The sequence below is a fragment of the Natator depressus genome, chromosome 16 (genome assembly GCF_965152275.1).
Source record: "Natator depressus isolate rNatDep1 chromosome 16, rNatDep2.hap1, whole genome shotgun sequence".
Lineage (NCBI taxonomy): Eukaryota > Metazoa > Chordata > Testudines > Cheloniidae > Natator > Natator depressus.
In genome coordinates, this window is record NC_134249.1 from 26,859,194 (window position 1) to 26,886,690 (window position 27,497).

General features: G+C 42.3%; 1 protein-coding gene across 5 annotated transcripts in view; it reads right to left on the minus strand.

Moving 5' to 3' along the window:
* The window catches only part of GARNL3 (GTPase activating Rap/RanGAP domain like 3), a 210,881-nt gene extending 184,009 nt beyond the window's left edge, over positions 1-26,872 (minus strand). For 3 of the 5 annotated variants that reach the window (XM_074973394.1, XM_074973391.1, XM_074973392.1), the window contains exon 1: positions 26,622-26,872. In XM_074973394.1, the coding sequence (XP_074829495.1) occupies positions 26,622-26,677 (56 nt within the window). In that variant the 5' untranslated portion in view covers positions 26,678-26,872. Of the gene's footprint in view, positions 1-21,034; positions 21,249-26,621 lie in introns of those variants that run through there. The other 2 variants (XM_074973393.1, XM_074973397.1) reach the window with 2 other exon arrangements.
* Between the last annotated feature and the right edge of the window lie 625 nt (positions 26,873-27,497).

The window sequence follows — 27,497 nt, forward strand, 5'->3', positions numbered from 1 at the left end:
GACATAGGAATTGTTTGTGGGATGGGTGGATAGCAACACACATCCTGAAGGTCAAGAGTGAAAACCAATCCCCTTGCTCTAGTGATGGAATCATCACTGCAAGTGTCACCATTTTCAATTTCTGTGCCTACACATCGGTATTGAGTAGCCTCAAATCTTGTATGGGTCTCCAACCTCCACTTTTTTTTGGTACCAGGAAATACCTAGAACAAAACTTATTCCCGCTCTGCTGTATGAGAGGTATACAACTAGTCCCAAGCAGAAGAGAATCTATTTCTTGACGAAGCAAGTTCTTGTGAAAGGGATTCCTGAAGGACAGGGAAGGGGGATTTGTTGGTGGAAGCATAGTAAAATGGATAGCGTAGGCTGCAGACAGGATTTCCAAAACCCTCGTGTCTTTGGTGATCAACTCCCAAGCCCACCTGAAGTATAAAAGTCAGTCACCTAAGGGAAGAAGACAGGTGAATTGGGACAGCTGATAAGGATGAGGATGGTAATTCAGGCCCTCCACTAGCCTGTGTTCCCTCTAAGCTGTGTGGTTGGGTGGCCACCCAGGAGTGATTCAAGTGCCTTGCACTTGATTAGCAGAGACACACACATCCAGCAGTGTGTGTTCAGGTGCCCCTCCCCCCATTGCTTTGCAGCCACATTGCTCCTGCCCTCTGCCTAAGTTGAAGCCCCTGGCAGCTTCTCCCAGGACCCTCCTACTGTCTATGCACAGCAGGAGGGGAGAAAGGCACTTATGTCAGGGTGTTTCCTTCCCCCCACCACTGTACCCCATCACTACAGAGCAGGGGATGGGGGACAGCCTGGCTCAGGAGCCTGAGTTGAGCTTCTGCGGTCTGAACAAGCCTTCCAAGTAGTGAGTGCCTTAGAGAGAGAGCACACAGTGTCTCAGAGACTTCCCCAGCAGCCAGCACACACAATCTCTCTCTCCCCCTCCCCATGTACCCCATCTCCGCAGAGTGGGGGAGGGAAGACAGCTGGGCTCAGGAGCAGGAGAGCTTTCTGTGAGAGGGCCTTGAAGAGACAGCACACGGCATCTCTCAAACCTCCCCAGCGCGCGCACGCATGCACACACACAGTCTCTGTGTGCGTCTCACACAGTCTTTCACACTCACCTCCCAACATATACTTGTATAATTGTTGTTGTTACTTCTTTGGTACTTCCTGCAATGGACATATATTCTGTGTGGACTCCTCCTGACAGTCAAAATAACAGACTGGACTTCTACATAGAGTGCTTCTGCAGACATGCATAGGCTGAAATTGTGAACAAACAGCATCACGTGCCCCATAACCTTAGCTGTACAGAACGCAATGCCATCTACAGCTGCAGAAACAACTCTTGACATTATAATCAAAAGGGCTGACAAAGAAGGTGCTGTAGTCATCATGAACAGGTCGGATTATGAACAAGAGGCTGACAGACAACTCTCCAACACCACATTCTACAGGCCACTATCCTCCGATCCCACTTAGGAGTACCAAAAGAAACTACACCATCTGCTCAAGAAACTCCCTGCTACAGCACGGGAACAAATCTACACAGACACACCCCTAGAGCCCCAACCAGGGGTATTCTATCTGCTACCCAAGATCCATAAACCTGGAAATCCTGGATGCCCCATCATCTCAAGCATTGGCACTCTTACAGCAGGATTATCTGGCTATTTGAACTCTCTCCTCAGACACGACACTACCAGCACTCCTAGCTATCTTCGAGACACCACTGAATTCCTGAGGAAACTACAATGCATTGGTGATCTTCCTGAAAACATCATCCTGGCCACCATGGATGTAGAAGCTCTTTACACCAATATTCCACCCGAGGATGGACTACAAGCTGTCAGGAACAGTATCCCTGATGTAGCTACAGCACACGTGGTGGCAGAGCGTTGTGACTTTGTCCTCACCCACAACCACTTCAGATTTGGGGACAACCTATACCTTCAAGGCAGCGGCACTGCTATGGGTACCCGCACAGCCCGACCATATTCCAACACTTTTATGGCTGACTTAGAACAACGCTTCCTCAGCTCTCGTCCCCTAGCACCCCTCCTCTACTTACGCTACATTGATGACATCTTCATCATATGGACCCATGGGAAGGAGGCCCTTGAAGAATTCCACCTGGATTTCAACAATTTCCACCTCACCATCAACCTCTGCCTGGACCAATCCACATAAGAGATCCACTTCCTGGACACTACAGTGGAAATAAGTGATGGTCACATAAACACCAACCTATACCGGAAACCTACTGACTGCTATACATGCCTCCAGCTTCCATCCAGGACACATCACACAATCCATTGCCTACAGCCAAGCCTTAAGATACAACCACATTTGCTCCAATCCCTCAGACAGAGACAAACACTTATAAGATCTCTATCAACCATTCTTAAAACTACAATACCCACCTGGGGAAGTGAGGAAACAGATTGACAGAGTGAGATGGGTACCCAGAAGTCACCTACTACAGGACAGGCCCAACAAGGAAAATAACAGAACACCACTGGCCATCACGTACAGCCCCCAGATAAAACCTCTCCAGCACATCATTAACGATCTGCAATCTATCCTGGAAAACAATCCCCCACTCTCACAAGCCTTGGGAGGTAGGCCAATCCTCGCTTACAGACAGCCCCCCAACCTGAAGCAAATAATCACCAGCAACTACACACACCACACCACAGAAACACTAGCACAGGAATCAATTCCTGTAACAAAAGCCATTGCCTTCTCTGTCCCCATCTCTACTCTAGCAGCACCATCACAGGACTCAACCACACCAGCCATACCAGAAGAGGCTCATTCACTTGCACATCTACGAATGTGATATATGCCATCATGTGCCGGCAATGATCCTCTGCCATGTACATTGGCCAAACCAGACAGTTTCTACGTAAAAGAATAAATGGACACAAATCAGACATCAGAATCGTAACATACAAAAGCTAGCAGGAGAACACTTCAATCTCCCTGGACACTCAATAACAGATTTAAAAGTAGCCATCCTTCAATAAAAAAAATCTTCAAAAACAGACTTCAAAGAGAAACTGCTGAGCTACAATTCATTTGCAAACTGAACACCATCAATCTTGGCTTGAATAGGGACTGGGAGTGACTGGCTCACTACAAAAGAAATTTTCCCTCTCTTGGTATTGACACCTCCTCAACAATTATTGGGAGTGGACTACATCCACCCTAACTAAATTGGCCTTCAACATTGGTTCTCCACTTGTAAGGTAACTCCCTTCTCTTCATGTGCCAATATGTATTTATGCCTGTATCTGTAATTTTCACTCCATGCATCTGAAGAAGTGGGTTTTTTACCCACGAAAGCTTATGCCCAAATAAATCTGTTAGTCTTTAAGTTGCCACCGGACTCCTCATGTTTTCATATATTCTCTGTCATTTTATGCTTTCAAAGTGTGTTGTTTTACTTTTTTGAATGGTCTATGCATTTCATAATTTTTCTCTCTCTTACACTTAAATTTAAATTCTTTAAGAAGTGAGTTCTAAAATGCCTAACCTGTCCTGGATGAAGTAATTATCCTTATGGTAACTTTTTAAAAATATATATTATATCTATATTTTTTGTTTCTACTGTGGCGCACATCCGTACAGTACTTTGGTGCACATAAAATTTATTCCACACATGGACGGAAAAAATTAGAGGGAACATTGCCATCAGCAATGTTCCCTCTAATTTTTGACAGGCCGTGTGCACAACAATTTCTTCTTTGCAAATTGTTGCGCGGGTGGTGTTTTGCCATGTGCATGGGGTTTAGGATACACGCACACAGCTTAGAGGGAACAGTGGCCATCAGCCCATCAAAATTACTGCTTGGCGGTGGAAGAGAGCAAGGTAGAAGGCTGAGAAGTGGACAGTTTCCTTCCCTGGAGTATCGGTCTCTTTTGATGTGGTTCATATGGCCTCTGGGAGATCAGGAATTGAGCAGGACCGGATCTCTGAGCCATCTGGGACTTGCTAAGCTTTCTCTTGTAGGCGCGTATATAAATCCCAACACAACACTTTTGAAGCACCTGGAGGAGAGGAGGTTGAACAGTCAACGTGGATTCACCAAGGGCAAGTCATGTCTGACCAACCTGATTACCTTCTATGAGGAGATAACTGGCTCTGTGGATATGGGGAAAGTGGTGGACATGATATATCTTGACTTTAGCAAAGCTTTTGATATGGTCTCCCACAGTATTCTTGCCAGCAAGTTAAAGAAGTATAGATTGAATGAATGGATTATACGGTGGACAGAAAGCTGGCTAGATCGTTGGGCTCAATGAGTAGTGATCAACGGCTCGATGTCTAGCTGGCAGCCAGTATCAAGCGGAGTGCGCCAGGGGTCAGTGCTGGGGCCAGTTTTGTTCAACATCTTCATTAATGATCTGAATGATGGGATGGATTGCACCCTCAGCAAGTTCGCGGATGACACTAAGCTGCGGGGGGAGAGGTAGATACACTGGAGGGTAGGAATAGGGTCCAGAGTGACCTAGACAAATTGGAGGATTGGGCCAAAAGAAATCCAATGAGGTTCAACAAGGACAAGTGCAGAGTCCTGCACTTAGGACAGACGAATCCCATGCATTGCTACAGGCTGGCAACCGACTGGCTAAGCAGCAGTTCTGCAGAAAAGGACCTGGACATTACAGTGGACAAGAAGCTGGATGAGAGTCAAGAGTGTGCCCTTGTTGCCAAGAAGGCTAACTGCATATTGGGCTGTATAAGTAGGGGCATTGCCAGCAGATCGAGGGAAGTGATTATTCCCCCCTATTCAGCACTGGTGAGACCACACGTGGAGTACTGCATCCAGTTTTGGGCCCCCACTACAGAAGTGATGTGGACAAATTGGAGAGTCCAGCAGAGGGCAATGAAAATGATTAGGGGGCTGGGGCACATGATTTATGAGGTGAGGCTGAGGGAACTAGGCTTATTTAGTCTGCAGAAGAGTGAGGGGGGGATTTTATAGCAGCCTTCAACTACCTGAAGGGGGAATTCCAAAGAGGATGGAGCTAGGCTGTTTCCAGTGCTGGCAGATGACAGAACAAGGAGCAATGGTCTCATGTTGCAGTGCGGGAGGTCTAGGTCAGATATTAGGAAAAACATTTCACTAGGAGGGTGGTGAAGCACTGGAATGGGTTACATCTAGGGAAGTGGTGGAATCTCCATCCTTAGTGGTTTTTAAGGCCCATCTTGGCAAAGCCCTGGTTGGGATGATTTAGTTGGGGTTGGTCCTACTTTGAGCAGGGGGGTTGGACTAGATGGCCTCCTGAGGTCCCTTCCAATCCTAATCTTCTATGATAACATACGGTAGCCCTCAAGTCCTTTAACGTTTGCAGAGATTCATCCGTGATGTCCACAAATAATGCAGACCCATCAAAAAAGATCCTCAACCGTATTCGCTTCATCAGGAGATGGAGATATTCGCTGTAGGAAAGACCTCTTCATCTGCTCTAGCTTCCTGCTCCTCAAAGGTTTCTTCTTGAGGGTCAGGTCTCTTAGAGGGAGCAGATGATGCATTTTGTCTCTCTCTGCGATGGGTGGTGCTCAATGCCATGGAGAACTGTTGGTGACAGGCTGCCCAAGAGTCCCAATATAGCTAAGGAGGTGGTGCATAAGGCATAGGATGAGGAGGCACTCCTGGTGCTCATACCAGCAAGATGTTGGTTGCAATCTTGTGGCACGTGTAGTTATAGACTCAGAGACTTCTGAAACGGGGCCTCTATAGGAGTGAGAGGGAGAACCCTGAATTGATATTTGAGACACGGAGGCATGGTCTTCATCAGAATCCCCTTCTTCAAACTGACTCTTGAATGGTGGAGCACCTGGAGAAATCTGAGGTGCAACTGTCAGTACTGGGCAAACTTCAGGCAATCTCAATGTCTTTGGTACTGACAGTATGTCGGAGCCAAGCAGCTGAGACTAGGGCATCTCAGATATAGCCAGGTCCACAGGAAAACAAAACTCCTGCGATACTGAGTGTGCTATGTGTTATTTATGAGATAAAATGTTATCTCCCTGTTTTTTCTGGCTCTGGAAAGCTACTACTATTACTAACTAATTACACTAATGCTAAGACCTTTTTCAACTAACTACTCAAATAAGAAATAAGGACAAAGTTGAAGAAATCTCAAGAGGGACAACTGTCAGATCTCCATCTCAGGCTAAAGATGCTGAGAAGGAACAGAGGGAAGTTCCCTCGTGCAGTGCTATATAACAGCAGCATGAGGCACAAGGCTGACTATCACGCATGTGCAGGCTGAACGGATGTTGCTATGAGAAATCGTCAATCAAAGCCACAGGAGGCACTAGCACACCTAGAGTAGAGCACTTGCAGAAGAAGGTGCATTCTGAAAGTTGAAAGAGGTAAGGCAATGAAAAATACTAGTCAAGACAAGAGAAGACTGAGGAACTTCAGAGGTGTCTTAAAAAGCTAGGTAAATGAGAGAAAAAGTAGCATGATGGTAGTTGAAATACAGTATCGACAAATACAAAGTAATACACATGAAAAGGAATAATCTGAACTATGCATATACATTACTGGTTCTAATTTAACTGTAACCGCTCTGAAAAGCCACCTACATGGGCATCATTGCAGACAGCTCAACAAAGACCTCTGTTCATCACGCAGCAGCACTCTAAAATGTTAGGATACGTAAAGAGATGGGACAGAATATATTATAATGCTATTATGCAAGTCAATCATACACCCTCACCTGGACTTCTGATCACCTCATTGCAACAAATATAGCAGAAATAGATGGGGTCCAGATACAGGCAGAGAACATTACTAGAGGCATGGAAAGATGTATGGATGAAGAGAGAATGGAAAAAGATTGAAATTGTTGCAATTTTGAGCTGTATTCACAGTGGCTTTATGGATCTGGGAAGTTATAGCCCCACTCTACACAGCTCTCATAGAGCTGTACATGGAACGCTGCATTCATTTCTTGCAAAACATAACACTCTATGTGGCACACTAGCAAGGTCAGTTAAGGTTTGTTAAAGTTGTTTTACACTTTTCATTATTACCTGTTTTCAGTTGCTTATACCGAGGGCTGTCAGTTAACTCAAGCGATTAACTCAAAACAAATTAACTCGATTAAAAAAAATTTATCGTGATTAATCACAGTTTTTAATCACACTGTTAAACAATAGTAGAATACCAATTTAAAATTATAAATATTTTTGGATGTTCTGGTACATTTTCAAATATACGGATTTCAATTACAACACAGAATACAAAGTATACAGTGCTCACTTTACATTATTTTTTATTACAAATATTAGCACTGTAAAAAAGAAACAACTGAAACAGTATTTTTCAATTCACCTCATACAAGTACTGTAGTGGCAATCTCCATTGTGAAAGTGCAAGTTACAAAAGTAGATTTTTTTTGTTACATAACTGCACTCAAAAACAAAACAATGTAAAACTTTAGAGCCTACAGGTCCACTCAGTCCTATTTTTTTCCAGTCAACTGCTAAGACAAACAAGTTTATTTACATTTATGGGAGATAATGCTGCCCGCTTCTTAATTTACAGTGTCACCTGAAAGTGAGAACAGGTGTTCACATGGCACTTTTGGAGTCGGCACTGCAAGGTATTTACATGCCCGACATGCTAAACATTTGTATACCCCTTCATGCTGCATTTACTACAGTAACTCCTCACTAAACGTTGTAGTTATGTTCCTGAAAAATGCTACTTTAAGCGAAATGATGTTAAGCAAACCCAATTTCCCCATAAGAATTAATGTAAATGGGGGGAGGTTAGGTTCCAAGGAAATTTTTTTTGCCAGACAAAAGACTATATCTATCTATCTATCTGCATGCATGTGCGCGCACACACACACAAAAACAATTTAATACTGTACACAGCAATGATGATTGTGAAGCTTAGTTGAGGTGGTGGAGTCAGAGGGTGGGACATTTCCCAGGGAATGCCTTACTGCTAAATGATGAACTAGCACACTCAGCTGAGCCCTCAAGGGTTAACACATTGTTGTTAATGTAGCCTCACACTCTAAGAGGCAGCACAAATGGAGGGAGCAGACACAGCTTGGCAGTGGCAGTTTCCCTGTGGAAACTAAATGTGATGATGAACCCACACTATCCCACTGGAGTGCACCACTCCCTCCACTTTCCAAAGTGCTGTGTGTGTGTGTGTGTGCACGAGAGATGTGCATTGCCCCTTTAAGTATGCTAATCCCACTCTCAGTACACTGCCTTTTTAAGCAGATCAGCAAATTGAGACAGCAGCTGCTGCCAGCAAGCTGCCTCTATCCCGATCCCTGTCCTGTCCCCCCACCCCCGCACACTTGAAGTGGACCCCATCTATTAGTATTTCTAAGTACTTTTCACTGTGACCTCTGAACTCCAAATACATACAGTTAGTATAGTTATTCTCAAAGGAGGCTCATCTCGCTCAGCCTCTAAACGTTTCCAGCAACTTTTTCTCCTCGTATCCTTTTCTCACTAAGTTCTTACACTTTCTTTAATTGGGTTTTGATGGAAGAATTTCTGCAATTGTGCATTATGATGAAAATGCCTCTTTATAACTAAACCACTCTTTCCATCTTTTCATTGTCTGAACAGAAGAAAATGTGCAGATGTGGACTTCAGCACATTTTGCAGTATGAAGCATCCCTGAAGATCTTAACCTCAAACTCGCATCGCTTTCAGACAGAAAAATGTCACTTTCAGACAGATCAGACTAAACAGTTTTGCCCTAAGTCCTTAGACTATCCTGACAGCACCAAAAGTACTCCAAAAAGGCAACTTTTTAAAAAGAAGTCAAAAGAACAATCTTTCCTAGTCCTCCTCTATCTAGAATTAAAAGCTCCTGAACACATGTGGAATATCAAATGATGTAGAAATTCTAATCTTTTAAGAACAAATTCTTACAAGACCAAGAACCCCATGGTTTTCTCTGGGTTACAACTATCACAAGGAGACAAACAAAATTTCAAATAGTATTTTGGCATGTCCAGGCCAAACCTAGAAACTGCTAATGCTCTAAAAACAGGCTAAAAAACACCAACCTGAACTTTCCAAATACACAAAAAATTTGATTGGAGTTTGGGATTGGAAATAGAGAGTTTTATCTCAATGGCTCAAAGACTGCTCTCTCTGTTTTATTTTTTCCTTTTCAGAAATGTAAGTAATTATGGAAACGCTGGCATTTTCTTTGTGTGCAACTTTTGCTCTCTCCAATCCATTTTTGTGGCTGGGTGTGCTAGCTGCCTTGGAAACCAATGTAGAAGCAATTCTGGTTGGATGGGATTTATCACCGTCAGTGTTGTGGGTGGAACTTTAAGCAAACAGTGGTCAAGAAGGATTTGGGTGGTTGTCCTGCTCTGAAATTCTAAGTGAGTTCCATTTTTGAGCAAGTGAAGAAACACAGTTAAGATGTTGCTTTAAAAGGAAAGCAAAAAAGCAGACTTACTGAGTCTTTCAAGTGGTGCTAGAGATATCAATCAGAACTGTTGACCTATGTCCAAAATGTTGATAACATTAAAACAAGTTATACAATGCTGCAAAGAGCATTACTGATCTGTTATACTCTTAGAAGAACAAGTTCTACCACTGACACCTGCCTACATACTCTCTCAGTCGGTCATGTTCCACCTGCTCAAAAAAGTGTACAGAGATAAATAAAAAATTCAGCACTTTCTAGGATTATTCATTTGAAAATGTCTGAAACAATAAAGGAAAAAGTCATCTTGTGAATCAATTCTCTGAAACTAGAACACTCTTCCATGGAGCTGGGACAGAGGTTCTCTCAAGTACAGCCCCTTCACTGTTAAACAACTTACCAGGCACAGTCAGCAAACCTGTATTTCCAGTGCTGCTGAACACTACCAGGTTCAGCATCCAAATGATGCCGAGAGATGCATTTTCCAACAGCATCTAAGTGGTTAAACTAAAACCCTATGCAGGGGGTGAATAATAACGAACAAATATTTGATGGGAAAGTAACCAACACAGTAGTAGTGCTCACTGAGAACTAGCTACGATAGTGTCCAGCGAATTACATGCAAGGGCAAAATGATATGACAGCAAAAAGCCCAATGCAGTTTTGGGCTGCATAAAGAACACTGGGTCCAATACTCCTCCTTCTAGAGCAGCATGCTCAGTACTGAGCACTTGATTATCAGAGACAGATGATGAACTAGAGTTAGTTTTGCTACCACATAAAAAGGGTCAAGAAACTAGATTATAAGGGAATACTGAAAAGTGAAATATGAATAGATTTGGTAAGTGCTGACTGAAGTTCTTGGTATAACAGGTATATACACCAAAGGAGGATAACTGATTGGCTTACTAAAAGTAGAGCAAGTGGGAGTAAAGGAATAAAATGAAGAAAATTTTAAAGATACCGGATGTACATCAGAGAGAGTCTTCCTGACAGTATACTTTAAGTGCCTTTGGAATAGGCTCCACAGAAAGTAGAGGCTCCACTGTCATTAAAATTAGACTGGATAAAAGGTCCAGTAAGGTACACTATAATATATTCTGACACTGCAAGGAGTTGGACCTGATGACTTAGGACCAGATTGTTAAAGGTATGTAGACATTGCTAACTCCTAGCTGATTTAAGAGCCTACATTTCATTTTCAAAAGCAATTTTTGGCTAAGCGCCTAAATCCCTTTTGAAAATGAAATGTAAACTCCTAAATCAGATAGGTGTTGTAACACTGAGTGCATCTTTAGATTCTATGATATCCTGAAACAGTTTCTGAAATAGTTTCTCACAGGAATTTTAAGCTAAAAAGGATGCATAGGAGGGAAAGGCTTGTGACTCTCCTCTGAGGTATTTCTCTAAATTAAATACAGAGACAGATTTTTACGTTGGTATGAAAATTAAAAACTTACGATTTAAAGAGATTTTGTCTTTCTTGGCATTGTTACCCTAAGCATTCCCATTCCCCTGCTGTACATTTTCTTTACATGTGACTATCTACTTGGACCACATGCTAAGGCACTGAATGACTCAAACAGTCGGTAATGGGATCTGAAGTCTTTCACCCACTAGATCATTAATTTGAATCTGGCCCAACTTAATAATAGCCAGAAGCAGTTAAAAATGGACAGCTGTCTGATAGCCTTTGTTGAATGAGCTGATGGCTTCAGTCCAGTTCCTAATTTCCAAAGTTGTACACATAGCAGAAATCACTATTACACTTATCACATCACCTATGGGTAGTCTCAGCAGAAAAGCCAACAACTGAATGAGACCATGGAGGATGAACCTCACCCTGCAAGATAATTTTTAGAGAACAGGGGCAAGGCACTTCAGCAGGAGGTGGCATGGGGTAACCTTGCACTGCCACTGATTGTGCTGTATCTGTTCCATACATAGAGTAGTTCATACCTAAGGAATATCAGTACAGTACTTTGCACAAGTACCATACCAAAGTTGTTTAACATTATTACAGCAGGTGCTTGGTAGCATCCCCTAAAGATTACAAAAACAGCTTCCACTATAACCATGTTTGAATCAAGTTTTCCATGCTTGGTGTCTGCCCAAAGGTGTGTCGGATAGATTGAGCAAGTTTCTTTAGACATTTTGAAGTTATGAGTACCTGTAATCACTTCTGATCATCTTCACTTTCATACGGCTAACTCAAAAACTGTTCAACTTTGAAGTTTCCACATTTCAAATGTAAGGAGTCCTTATTGATGAGTATTGTATAAAGTTTGGAAAAAGAAAAAAAAAAAGTGTTATAGGATGTGATGGGTATTCACCCCATACAGGACTGGAAGGGATTAAGGTGGCTAGGTAGGCATATTAACTCTGCAAGCTACACCTGGAGGAAGAGCCAAGGAGCAGGGATTGATTGCAAGCAGTTCAGCTGCACAGGAATAGGCGGGGCCTATAAAGCCAGGAAGCTGGCAACAGACAAGGGCTGCTGCTGGAAAAGGGCAGTCAATTCCCTGGTAAGAGGGAGGATAGTTGGAGCTTGTACACCCAGAGAGATGAGGGGAACCAGGAGTGGTAGAAAGCAGTCCAGGGAAGGAGCAATGAGGAGAGAAAAACCCAGAACCACCAGGTTGAGGGTCCCTGGACTGAACCAGAGGGTGGGCCTGGGTTCCCCTACCAGCCACTGGGGAAGTAGCACCGTCAAGGCTGTGAAACAGTAAGACTGCCTGAGTCACTGTGGGAGTGGCAGAGACTAGAAGGCCTGTACCCCAGAAGGGGGAAACGCTGAGCGACATATCCGGAGAGCAGAGTCACAAAGAGGACGCAGCAACTCTTGGAGCAAGAGGCCAGAGGGGGCTGCAGACCAGAGAGAGAGAGAGACTGAGTGACAGCATGCAACCACAGGAAGGGGCATCAACCCTTACAGCTAATCCCCAGTGCGACCAGGAGGTGATGCCATCCTAGCAGTGAGTGAAGGACCCTGTCACATAGGCAATCATAAGTGTATAATAAAAATTTACGTGAATCTGAATCCGTCCCATGCCATCAGATGTCACTTCAGGCATTACCAATGCTCCACCACCCTGCCTATCCCGGGCTGCTCTTTGTATATCCTCTATATTGCTAAGTTCCACAAGTTTTCCCTGTTTAAGCAGTTGAAAAAAAAGTCACTCCTGAATATGTCTGCTTGTCATTCGATAAAGTTTAAGCTAATGAAGCCCTACTTCCTTTAGGACAACAAAATTCACGTTCGCCTTGACTGGAACTCAGAAGAATCCCGTTGGGCCATTTTGCATGAGCAACATTTTAATTGTTGCACTGATGAATAAAAAGTTAATTTCCCCCCGAACCAGTGACAAACAAAATAAGGGGAGAAAACCAGCCAAGCAAAAATACCTTCCCCCACTCAAACCAAAAAAGCAAACAAACAAACCCAAGTTTTCTTCTTCCTGATGAGTTTGTATATGACAAGGTACAAATAAAAATCTCCAGATCAGATTTTTGCAATTTTCTGGTCTGTACTGCATTGTATAATCTATTTCTAAAAGCTAAATTAATGCAATGTTAAGTTGCACAGTTAAAATACGAAGGAAACAATGCTCCCATAGCAACATTAACTAAAAGAAGGATTGGTTGAGTGGTGTCTGGCAAATGGAGAAATAGATCAAAGTGAGCTAAATGAGGCTCAGTTTGAACAAGATAGAGTTAATGCAAGCAGACTGGGAGAAATTATTAGAACAGATAGTGGCAATTATACAGTATCTGCTTTGAGGATCAAGAGCAGTTATTCGCCTCTGAAATCTTGAGTTTACATCTTGGGGGCCTGGCTAAGCCAACAACTTAGACTAGAAAAATCACGTGGCAACAGCAGTCAAGAAATCATTTTACCACCTATGCCTACCCAGTAGCGTACAGCCATATCTTGCAGATGCACTCATGCTTCTGTTATCCATGTTTCTGTTGCTTCAGGACTAGACTATTGCAATGTACTCTACATGGCACTACATTTTAAATCAATTCAGACGCAGGAATTGGTACAGGAGGCCCATTAGCTAAGGGAGATGTCTTATTGAGACTACATAGCACCTGTTTTCTGAATCCTGCACTGTGTACCAGTTAGCTTCTGGATGAAGTTTAAGGTACTGGGTTTGAACTACAAACCCTTTAATTGCCTGAGAGCAGCTTACTTGAGAGACTGACTCCCTCCTTGTGATACTCCCATAGTTACCATTAGCAAAAGCACTTACACTAGATCTCCCTCACTGTAGCAGATGGGGGTGCAGGGGATGGCAGTGTCTCCATAAAGGCCCCAGGGCTCTGAAATACTCTCCAACACCAGTTTAAAATAGGTGGATTTGTTAACTTCCAGGGCACACTCTAAGGCCCATTTATTTCATGAGGCTTTTGAGGAAATTAAGGGATGTTAATACAATTTTATATTAACAACTCTTTGGTGGAAGGGGGGCACATTTTGTGATTATAAATTGGAACAAACAAAACAAAAATAATTTCTGCTGGTGAAGCCAAATTATAACCTACATAAATTCAACAGCTCTGGTTCAAGTAGTTTCTAAACTCCCCATATAGAAGAGGTGTGGATTTTAGCTTTTTGCTTATAAAAAGATATCCCACAAGAGGGACATTAAAATACAATGGACATATGGTAACAATGTTTATATATCTACTTTTTAAAAAGTTAAATTATGTACTCCATGCTCTAGGTAAAAACATGCACAAGAATTATGTAAAAAATTTTAAATTGAAAATTTGACTCCTACAATAAACATTCCCCAATCCATGCATACTAAAAGTAATAAAGAATTCTCCCACACCCACATGCATGTGCTACTTCTGGGAGCATTCTGCACCAAAAAATTAAAATTTGGTGCCAAAAAATTAAAAATTCTGCAAATGTTATTTGCCAAAATAACACTACACAATCACACCAGTTTCAATTATTTTGGTAATTTATTTCAAAATACCTGTCAGCAAGTATGTCTGTAACAATACAGACACACACAAAAACTCCCCCAGGAGCAGAGAGTTAAAGAAACCCCTATGACAACCCAGTTCCTGTTTCTTTCCCCAAGCCCAGTCGGAGGGCCAGACACCCACAATCCCTCCCCACCAGAATCCAGCCATGGTGCCCCACCCCAGCCAACCAATACACCCAAGCCCCCTCCCACTCAGAGCCCAGCTGCTGGCCCCCCCCAGCCCAGATACCCACCTCTTCTCCCCCTCCCACCCTGAGCCCAAATACCCACAGCCTCTCCTCAGGAACCAATCACTATAACAAACCTCATTGCCTGCTCTGTCCCCATATCTACTCTAGCGATACCATCAGAGGACCCAACCACATCAGCCACACCATCAGGGACTCATTCACCTGCATATCTACTAATGTGACACATGCTATCATGTGCCAGCAATGCCCCTCTGCCATGTATATTGGCCAAACCAGACAGGCTCTACGTAAAAGAATAAATGGACACAAATCGAACATCAGGAATGGTAACATACAAAAGCCAGTAGGAGAACACTTCGATCTTCCTGGACATTCTATAACAGATTTAAAAGTAGCCATCCTTCAACAAAAAAACTTCAAAAACAGACTTCAAAGAGAAACAGCAGGACTATTCATTCGCAAATTTAACACCATTAACTTGGGCTTGAATAGGGACTGGGAGTGGCTGGCTCACTATAAAAGCAACTTTCCCTCTCCTGGAATTGATACCTCCTCATCAATTATTGGGAGTGGACTACATCCACCCTGACTGAATTGGCCCTGTCAGCATTGGTTCTCCACTTGTGAGGTAACTCCCTTCTCTTCATTTGTCAGTATAATAATGCCTGCATCTGTAATTTTCACTCCATGCATCTGAAGTGGGTTTTTTACCCACGAAAGCTTATGCACAAAGGAATCTGTTAGTCTTGAAGGTGCCACCAGACTCCTTGCTGAACAAGTTCTTAGAATACATTGGTGACAACATTTTGTTTCAGAAGGTGGAGGATGTAGCTAGAGGGTGGCTTTTTAGATTTGATTCTAAAAGGGAGAAATGGGTTGAGAATCTGAAGGTGGAAGTCAACTTGGGTGAAAGTAACCAAGAAATGATAGACTTCATAATTTTAAGGAAAGGAATGAACAGCAGAATAAAGACAAGGACTTCATAATAGCAGACTCAACAAACTGAGAAGTAGGATTCCTTGGGAAGGAAATCTTAAATAAATGGGAGTTCAGGAGTGCGGCTGGTTTCTAAAAGGAACAATATTAAAAGTCACAACAGCAAACTATTCAAATGCAGAGAAAAGATAGAATAGTAAGAGACCCATATAGCTGCATCAGGACCTTTTAAATGACCTGAAAAATCAAAAAGGAATCATAAAAAAGTGGAAATAAGGACAAATTCCTAAGAATGGGTATAAAAAAACAGCACAACCACGTAGAAACAAATCAGAAAGGCTAAGGCACAAAATGAGTTACAACCAGGAAGGAATGTAAGACAAGAAGAAGAGGTTCTCTAAATACATTAGAAGTATGAGAATAATGAAGAAAAGTATGTCTACTACTGAAGAGGGAAGGGGAGCAAACAACAGATAATATAGAAAAGGCTGAAATGTTTGTAGCTTTTTTTGCTTCAGTCTTCATTAAAAAGATTAATTGTGACAAGATGCATAACAATATTAACAACAAAAGAAAAGGAAAACAAGACAAAGTAGGGAAATAACAGGTTAAAGAATGTTTAGATAAGTTAGATGTATTCAAGTCAGCAGGGTTGGATGAAATTCACCCTTGAGTACTTACGGAACTTGCCAAAGCAATCTCTAAACCATTAGCTGGTGACTGAAAAGGGCAAACAAAGTGCATATCCTCAAAAAGGGGAAAAGGAATTATAGATCAGTCTGCCTTTGATACTCAAAGATACTTGAACAAATTATAAAACAATCAATTTTTTCAAACCTGGAGGATAATAAGGTGATAAGTAATAGCCATGAATTTGACATGGATTTGTCAAGAAAAAAATATCATGCCAAATTAACCTAATTTCCTTCTTTGACAGAATAACAGGCATAGTGAAAGAGGGGGAAATAGTCATAATATATCTGAACTTTAGTAAGGCTTTTGACATTGTCCCACATGGCATTATCATAAGCAAACTAGAGAAATATGGTCTAGATGAAATTACTGTGTGCACAACTGTTTGAAAGACCATACTTTAAGAGTAGTTGTCAATATTTCACTGTCAAGCTGGGAAGACATATTAAGCAGGCCCTGACACTAATAAAAAATATTGAATAATGACTTGGATAATGGAATAGAGACTATGCTTATAAAATTTGTTGAGGACACCGAGCTGGGAGGGGTTGTAAGTACTTCGGAGGACAGGATTAGAATGCAAAATTATCTTCATAAATTGGAGAAAAGGTTTGAAATCAATCAGATTACATTCAGTAAAGACAAACGCAAAGTACTACACTTACAAAAGAAAAAAAATCAATGCACAAACACAAAATACAGAATAACTACTTAAAAAGATGAGGGTTATAGTTGATCACAAATTGAATGTGAGTCAACAATGTGATGCTACAGCTAAAAAGGCAAATTAAATTTGGGATGTATTAACAGGATTGTCGTATGTAAGATGGGAGATAACTGCTCAGCACCTGTGAGGCATCAGCTGGGAAACTCTGTGTCCAGTTTTGGGCACCACACTTTATTACAGATGTCAACAAACTGAACAGAGTTCAGAGAAGAGCAAAAAAAAAATAAAAGGTTTAGAAAACATGACCTGTGAGGAAAGGTTAATCGAATGGGGTATGATTAGTCTAAAGAAGAGACAGCTGATAACAGTCTTCAATTCTATAAAAGATTGGTAAGAGGACTCTGATTAACAGTTCTCCATGCCCACTGAAGTTAGGGCAATAAGTAATCAGTTTATGGCTAGAGTCACAATGGAAATTTGGCATGCCAATGCTGAGCATTGCCACAATTAATTTTTAGGTGCCTAGAAAATCACTAGGATGCACAAAGCTTGAGTTCAGCACGAAGGTTCCCTACACAAAAATGAATGGGGAGAGATGGAATGGATGTGAACAAGCACTCAAAATATAATCCACAAAAGACAACTCACCTCCCTAGGCAGCTCCTCACCTAAGCTAGGCAGTGGGAGATGCCAAGCCAAGGGGTCTGTACGAAATCCCACCCCTCTCAGAGATAGCCACCTAAATCCAGGCTACAAGGAAACACCTCCTTCTGCAGGGGATTCTCAGCTGCAAGCCCTTTCTTGGTGTTAGGCATCTACAACATTTTTGTGAGAGGGAGGATGAGGGCAACAACCTCCCTTCTGTTTGTCCACTGGTTAGTGTACTCACCTGGAAGGTGGGATACCCCCTCGTTCAAGACCCCCTTCCACTTGAGAGGCAGCATGGATCTGAACAGGGATCTGCCATTTCTCAAGTGACTGTCCTAGCTGCTGGACTATGTGATATTCTGATGCTGGGCTGCCTCAGTCTCTCCTGTGAAATCTGTTTCATTCTTGATCATGGTGGATTTTGATTTAAATCATGGTGATTTAAATTAACAATTTAAATCATCATATAATCACCAAATGGATAGCCTCCTTAAGTCATCAACTTTTCCATTTGTACTTCAGTTATTTTCTCAAGAGAGGTGCATTCTCATTGTATTGATTTATAGCTAGAGCCTTTACACTAGATTTAGTATATCTTATAGTGTGCCCTCATAGGCAGCAAAAACTATTTATATTTATTTTAAACAATTATAAAGCTTAATGTTTTCAGATTCTTAATTGTACATTTTTAGTATGCTAGAAAATGGTGAATGATATATTGCTTATTTACTATATAATTAACTTATTGTCAAGCTGCATTAGGATGGTAACTGAAATTTTATTAAACAAAACAACCTTAAATGTTTTGGATACATTAACCCCTCTTATCAAAACATTTCACATTTACAACTAAATTTATTGAACACAAGGGTTAATTGTAGTCAGTGAATTAAACTGATTATTTCAGGTCAGCCTAGGAAAATTTTCAAATATGCTTAACAGAAAATAACTAGAGCTTAAGGTCTTATTCACCTCAATCTCTTGAAAATGAGACAGTCTAATAAATTAGTTAGGCTGTCCTTTAAACTTATAAAGCTAGTAGATCTCATCCCTTCCCTCATTTTTATTGATAGACCGAAAGAGAAAGACAAGTTTCCTATTTTTCAACTCCCAATCGATTTTTCAAGTTTCAATGAATTAGTCCACATGAAGAAAATATTCTTTCTGTGCCTGCAGAAGGGGCTATTTATGTCAAAAGCTGAGTTAGTACTTCAAGAAACTCTCGTTCCAAGTGTTTCGCTGGTGACTGCCACCAGTTCAGTGGTGTGACTTTCTTTAAAACACCATCAGGTAACAGGTACTGCTTGAATAGTTCACCTACAGCCCTGAAATTTATTATTGTTGGCATGACTGATGGGGGATTATAAGATACTCATGTCTTTTCAAAGATAATTGCTAATGGCTCAGATATCTCCTCAGTCAGCTCCTTGAGTACTCTAGGATGCATTTCATCAAGCCCTGGTGACTTGAAGACATCTAATTTGTCTAAGTAATTTTTAACTTGTTCTTTCCCTATTTTAGCCTCTTCTGATCCTACCTCACTTCCACTGGTATTCACTATGTTAGATGTCCAATCACCACCAACCTTCTTGGAGGGGGTTTACCTGCCCGGGAAATGGCTGTCTCCTCCCCTTCAGCAGGAGGTTCATTAGCATATCCACTGACACCGAAATGCTTGGAAGAAACCCCTACCTATGCCTTAAAGGAACAGAGTTAGTTTTCACAAGTACAGCAGGAACAGCATTTTGCAAAAGTGGGGCCTGGATTGGGGAACCCTCTGTCCCCCCTCTCTGTCCCCAGGAGGTCAGTTGTGTGGCTGCTCCCCTCCAGGAGGACAGTTACACAGTTCCCTCTTAAAACCTGAGCCACAGGTGAGGTGCATGGGATTACAGATGCAGATCCAGCAAATTTCTCCTGGGCAAGCCTTCCCCTGTAATTAATGGGGAGACATCCCTGTACTCCCCCACATTCCTCCTTAACTTCCTTCTCTGGGCCCCCCTCTAGGACATACACCCTGTGCTCCCTAGAGTGGAATCTGTCCCCTGTTCAGCTGTGGGCTCACAACTGACAGACAGAACAGACCCCCCCCCCCACCCCCTTCCCCATACTGGTAGGCATTGCACTCTCCTCCCTCTTTGAATTGGGTTTGCCTCCGGTTACAGAGCCCATGGAATCCGCATCCACTGCAGGAGTCTTTAGGACTCCATCACTTTTCTCTGGGCTTTCCTCTAGGACACATTTTTCTATGCATTTTAGAGTGACTCCTGTTCCTTGCTTAACTGCAACTTCCTGCCAGCCAGCAACTTGGACAGTCTTCCTACCATCAGGCAAAACATTCCCATCCCCCCCGCCCTGGAGAAAAGCCTGTTTTAGCCTTGGGATAAGAGCTGACCTCAACCACACCCACCCTTGTCAGCAGACAGTAATTCCTCTACAGCAGTGGAGCAAAGAGACACTCTCCCATTTCCCCAGCAGTTTCTGTAACTTTACTTTTTCCTCTCTAGGGCTTCAGCACAAGATTCCTTCTTGCTGCTGCCAGACCCCATGACAGCTTGAGCCACATTAAAAAAGCCGTTCCCCAAAATAATTTGTGTAAGATTATGAGGAATCGCAACCACGGTTAATTCAGCTTGCAAATCCTCAGTTTCCATGTGCACTTCAGCAAGTGGATGGACTAGATGACCTCTTGGAGGTCCCTTCCAGCCCTACATTTCTATGATTTTATGTAGCCGATGGAGAGAGATAACAGAGACAAGCAAGTATGAAGGATACCCTTAAAGGTGAGTCATATTCTCTGATCTTGAATGATCACTGCAAACACATCCCAAATATTATGTAGACGTTACAGTATCTCTCCATTCAGTCCCTCCCAGAAACTAAAGGAAATCCTCTCTTGATCACTGAGCAAGCCTCCTTCTGGTAAGTGTGAGGGGAGGAGAGTCCTTCCCTCAAACCATCCACACAGGGACTCCTATAAATTGATATTAATTTATCTCTTCCTTCATCTCCTGTAACGATGCTGCCTTTGGTGGGACACAACTGAGAGTATCAATTCAGGATAAACTGCTTACAGCAGGGCAGTTACAGCTCAAAGCTGGAGTTCCTTTAATATTAAGGCAAACCAAACCAGCCTAACAGAGAGGTCCTCGGTCTCACCTCACTGGCTAACCATAAGTCATACAAGCAATTCCTTTAGACACTCCAGTTTCCCAGTATCACCACCAGTGCCACTTGTTATGGGGACAAATGGTTATGAAAACCAATACCCCAGTAAAAGAAAAATGGTTCTCTTGATCCCAAAGGACCAAGCCCCAGAGCCAGGTCAATATATGTCAGATCTTACCCACAAATCACACTTTTGCCAATCCTTTAGAATCTAAAATCTAAAGGTTTATTCATAAAAAGAAAGAAATATAGATGAGAGCTAAAATTGGTTAAATGGAATTAATTACATACAGTAATAGCAAAGTTCTCGGTTCAGGCTTGTAGCAGTGATGGAATAAACTGCAGGTTCACATCAAGTCTCTGGAGTACATCCACAGCTGGGATGGGTCATTCAGTCCTCTGTTCAGAGCTTCAGTTTGTAGCAAGGTTCCTCCAGAGGTATGAAGCAGGACTGAAGACAAAATGGAGGGGTTTCGAGGGCCTTTTATATTCTCTGCCCTGTGGAAGGACACCCCTTTGTTCTTACTGTGGAAAAATCACAGCAGCAAGATGGAGTTTAGAGTCAAATGGGCAAGTCACATGTCCATGCAACACTCAGTTCTTTACAGGCAACAGCCATTGCTCCCATGCTGCCTTGAACGTTCCCAGGAAGACTTCTTAGGTGGATTGGAGTCTCCCAAGGTCCATTGTCAGTTAAGTGTTTCTTGACTGGGCACTTAATTTGCAAATTCCTTTCTCAAGAAGCTGACCAAATGCTTCACTAAATGCTATTTAGAATCAAACACAATGAGATACAAGTACATAGCCAATATTTATAACTTCAACTACAAAAAGGCCACACATACAGACAGCATAATCATAACCAGCAAATCATAACCTTCTCAGGCACCTCACACAACCACCTTTGTACAATATTTGCTGCAAATATATAACAGTGGTTGCAAGAATGATCTATACGGTCACAGTTTATGTCAATAACATCACATCCCCAGAAAATGGTTTCACTGACATTCCATTGGAGGGATCCCACGTTTATTTTTCCTCCATGACTTGAGCAAATTTGCTCAGTTTGCAAGTTTAAAAAAAAAAAAAGTGCTACAAACTAGACCACTGATCAGTAAGTCATGCTGTACCCATTCTATATCTCTCACAGAAGCAGTACCCTGACCCAACACACATAGCTCAGGTTGAGATGGTCCACAGAGATAAAGCATATTAGCACTTCTCTGAAACTGCGGCTATCTCATCTTTCATTTAAAAAACATTAACAAACAAACAAAATGTAATCCTCTAGCAATTACGGATGCAAAGAAAACTTCAAAAATTTAAACAGTGTAACTGATGCAGACACATCTATGCAAATCCGCAAAGAATAAAATAACTCAGAGGTGTCAACTGCCCCATTCATCTCACTGATATGTTAACTCCGATGCCTAAAGATGCTAATTTAAATACCATGATTGTGCAGATTTGTGATCCTCCCTGTCCATAAGAAATAAAATATTAACAATTTACTGAGAGTGACATCTCATTTTCATCCAAGTGAACGGTGTTTTGGAGATATTGCCAGATATTTTTTTTTCCCCACGGTCAAGCCCAAGGAGCTCAGCAGAGGTCATAGACACATTCAAGCCCCAACAACTGGGAACCAAGCAGAGCTCAGAAAGCACAGTCATATCTGCACAATGTACTCTGAGTAGTGTCTCATTTTGGTGATTCACATGGAGAAAGCTTATTTTGTGGGTGGAATTTGGAAGGGTACCAACACCTTTCCTCCGCAATTTGACCCCTAACCGATGGGTGTTTTACAGGGGTACTTACAGTGCAGTTAAGGTATGCATCACTGCCCCCCTTCATGTAAAGATTCCACAATTGTAAATTTGTTAGAAATTCTGTTGATGCACAAACCAAAATAAAGCCAGTTCAGTATTCCATAGGGGTATATGCTCTGTATTGCTAAAGAATAATGGAGTTTGAGTTTTGCTGAACTCAGTGCTCTGGAAGGGCATGAGATACCAGTGGGCAACCTTAAATAACTTCATTAACACAGAGTTGTCAGTGAACAATCAGTAAGGTAAGCATCTATATTACTTTGCATATATCCAGGAAACAGATCTGTGAGAAAGAAGATGCTTATTTTTATTTAAAGCAAAGTGATTTTTCAATCCGTAAGCACTCTTTAAAAGGCTATGGAGAGGTCTCTAATGATGAGGGAGCAGTCAACAAATCAGCCTGTTCAAAATTAATAAAGCATAGCCTCGGTAGATCACTCTGCATATCATATAACAGCCATATGTTCAAAATCTAAACTGGACCAATGGGTTAGAAAGTTACAAGGCTTGGCAGCCCTGGAAATGACAATCACCAGTTTACAGAATAAAAGGTGCATATACATTAAGCTATTGACTCTTTTTAGACCACCCAAGAAGCAGTAAAAGAATGACTTCTCAAAGTGCTTGAGTCTCATTACATACAGAACATTTTGAAGTATCAGAGGGGTAGCCGTGTTAGTCTGTATCCACAAAACAACAAGGAGTCCGGTGGCACCTTAAAGGCTAACAGATTTATTTGGGCATAATCTTTCGGGGGTAAAAAACCCATTTGTTCTGATGCATGGAGTGAAAATTACAGATCCAGACATAAATATATATTGGCACATGAAGAGAAGGGAGTTACCTTACTGTGCCAATATATATTTATGCCTGGATCTGTAATTTTCACTCCATGCACCTGAAGAAGTGGGTTTTTTACCCACGAAAGCTTATGCCCAAATAAAGCTGTTAGTCTTTAAGGTGCCACCGGACAGAACATTTTGAGTGGACTATACACATGAGCCAAAGCACTTTTACTGGGTTTTGCAGTAATACAGAAAGCTTTTTTTCCCCACCCAGTACATACTGATAATGAAGCTTGGAATAACTAATACAATCAAACAACAAAACAATTGTCCAATATACTTTAGAAATATTCCCAAACAAAAACTGAATAGTTACACAACTTGCCCTACAGAGAATACTAAGAAACAAAACAGGAGCCACAAACCTCACTGTAACACTTTTTTGTCTCTTCTCCTCGTCAGTTTTATTTTCCTTACCTACATTTTGCCAGTTACAGTTAAAGTTGCCCAGCTTTATTTATGCAAAACACTATGCATGTAAAAGACCGTTTAAAAATATGAAGATAGAATAACTGAAGTTTACAACTTGAAAGTACATCCAGCCTAAAACCCAACCAAAAAAATGCATCACCAAATTCTGCATTAGGGAAAGCAATTAAAAGCTTTTTAAAAAGGGGGTGGGGGTAATTGAATTTATGTTTTCAAGTGGATCCGAAATAACACATTTTTTAAAAAGCTAAAATCTGAACAATCATTTAAGGAAGGCTCTAACACACCTACCACACAATGGCCCCAAAAGACAAACTAAAAGAATGCACACAAAACTTAGAAATACAAGTATTCCATTACATACAATGCCCCCAAATCCAAAAAATGACCTTTCAACCACAAGTCTTCCTTAGTGCAGGGTATTTTAAAAAGCGTCTGAACGACAAGGAAGCTTTCACAGTGTAGTCACATCACCGAAGCAATAAAACATGTCAGTAAAATAAATTTTATTACATTTGTATATTATTAAATATACATATTTGTGAGATGGTGTCAATTCAATCAACTGCAGAGCAATGTGATACATTGCATTTAGCAAGCATCTTTCACAATCTCATCTGCACTCTATTCACAAATTCACTTGCCTCAGGATTTACTCTACCATTTCAAACCTTCTGAGCAGCTTAAAAAAGCTGACTGTCACAATAGTTCTCTATTTCACAAATATGTAATTTCCTTCCAAATATACATTTGTCTACAGTACACTACAGATAATATGCAATCACACACAAAGTGTAAGGTCACATGCCTCACAACCCATCATGACTAGTAAACAAGAGCTTATACTACTAGACAAGAGAAATTCTAGGTTTTCAGTGAGATATGGTGCACTTGCTTCTAACACTGACAGGTCCAAAAAGCAGAACTTTGAAATCATGATGAGTTTATGACACAGGCATTTTATGAGTGCCAAGGATAAATCATCTCTGGCAGGAATGACATATTCCCTGGAGTCATCTTCCCTCTGGAAATGCCCCATCCTCATTTCAGGTGCTCATACAGCTGACCTCTGGCTAGTATGTTTCTGAACATATATATTTAATTAACGTGTTGTTTAGGTCATAAAGGCCATTTCACAATCCACACTTCCAAAGCAAGGGAATGTGGATCTCTCTAGTGGCTGTGAGGCACCCCTATCGCTTCCTAGTTTCACTGAGTTTAAGACCAGAAGGGACCATCAGACTCCTAGTTTGACCTCCTGTATGCCACATACCATTACTTTTCACCCAGATATCACTATATTAAGCCCAAACCCTTTAATCAGAGTCAGACTAAAACATTTCAGTCCTCAGGAGACTAAACTGTATTCCAGTAGGACAGAACGGGGAGAGACTAAGATACCATGAATGCCCAAGGCCCCTACAATGTCAGAGAATCGATTAGGAGTGATATGCCCAGATCTTGGCAGGTAAATCACACCCCATGCTGCAAACAAAGGCAAAAAGCCACCAAAGTCCCAACTAATGGGGGGAAATTCTGTTATATTTTCTGTAGAAATTGGTATTTCCACTACCACCACCACAATGGTCTCCCTCCAAGAGCAAACATAGTGAGGGAATCAGGAGGGACTCCAATAGCTGTCAAAAAATAATAAACCAAACCTGTATATCCATGGATTTTCATAGTCTAGCTGTGTGCACAAAACCAGGTTCATATTACTATTAACCGTCCTTATTCCTCCCCCCTTTATTTGATTCACCAACCCATTACATCTTCCTTAGACACAGGCCTAGTATACATTAAAAAAGTGGTGCAACTTTAACTAAATTGCTTTCAAATCAGTCTAGTCAAACTGGGGCAAATTCCTAGCATAAATGCATTTACACTGGATTAACCCTCACTTCAATCAGTTTAGTTTAATTTGATAATTTAAAAATGATGTAAACTGGTGAACCTTTTCTAATATAGCGGTGCCCTAAGATTGTAAATCTAAGAGAGGAACACTGTGTTGTTTGGGGGTTTGGGGCTTTTTTGGGGAGTAGAAAGAGAGAAGAGTATCTGTGTAATCATAGCTCTATAACCTGCATCCTTCACTGGCCCTCCCTTTCCAAGCGTATGTTGTATCTACATTTATAAGTCCCTCGGAGTACAGACCCATCTTCTAAGTGTTTCACAGAGAAAGCAGGTATAGTTACAGGCACTATAAAATAAATAAATTTGCAGTGGGAACACACTGGCATGTTCTAGAGCTTTCCACAGTGACTGCTTCATAATTAGTACATTTTTTTACTAAGTTTCATTCTCATTTTCAAATCATTGCCCACTTCTTAAAACACAGACACTTGCCCCAACCAGTTAATACACTACCCCATCTGTAACTGGCTCCAATCCCACCAGGCCAAATTTCAGAATTCCCCTTGCTGTCCAGCAGCACGACTCCACCTTACTACAGCAGTCCAACATGACCCCTTGATTTTTAACCCTCTTTCATAAACTTGTCCCACACAACAGCTTCCGCTACACTGCCCCCGCCCCAGCCAACCCTTCCCGCCCCACCGACGGCCCAAGCAACCCCCACGACCGCCCAGGGGTCTGCTGGCGCTAGTGAGATGGAAGAAGGCCCACAGCTCCCGTCTCTGCTCAAGGCGGGAAGAGCGGGAGCCCCCTCAGTATAGTAACGCCCACACCCTCCGGCCGCCGGGGAGCCCAACACTGTGGACACGCCCCGCGCCTCACGGGAGACCCCACCCCCGAGCCCGCCGCCTCAGTTACCGTTGGTCGATGCTGAGGAATCGTGTGGAAGCATCCTGGGCGCTATTCAGCTCCATGGGAGTTGCGCGCCACTCATGCCTTCGGCTCCACCGTCAGGAACCGGTTCTCCCTCCGGGAGTAGCGACCGACAGTGGCTCAGCTCAGAGACCATTCCGTCCCCCAGGCGGCGGGACCCAACCCGACCCGGAGTCTCCCTCCATCCCCCAGCGCATCAATCAGAGCTCGCCAAACCACCTACCAGCTTGCTCCGCCCCAGCTGTTCCCACAGATCCCTCCCCCCAGCAGTGCATAGTGGGATCTGTAGTTCTGAGGCCGAAGCAGCCTGAGGGGAGCTTCCGGCTGCGGAGCGGGGTTCCTAGGGTAGGAATACAAACATGATTTACAAGGTCCCTGGCAGACAACCTCCAAATCACGCCCTGCTGTAACGGTCTGCAAGATTCATCCAGCCGCTCTGCTCCACGACAGCGTCCTGTGCGCCTTTCATATATTACATAATGTGTGACAAAGGCCGCCAATGAGGAACACACAAAAATTACCCGGGTGGGAGGCTGAAAATAGTGTAGGATCCCCTCCCCTGGGCAGCTGGTTGGTGGATGCCCTGGTAAACCATATATATAGTCAGAGGGTCATTTGTTTACAAACTACAGGCTTCATTGCAGTCCAGTCTTCAACAAATTTCAGTTGCAATGTACTCCAAATTACAACTCTTTTGTGCTCTGCCAAACTGCTGGGGGATGCTCGACCCCTGGCTCTGCCCCAGGTCTCACCCCCACTGCACTCCTTCCCCTGTATCAAAAGCTTTGCTAAAGTCAAGGTATATCACACCCACCGCTTTCTCCATATCCACAGAGCCAGTCATCGCATCATAGAAGGCAA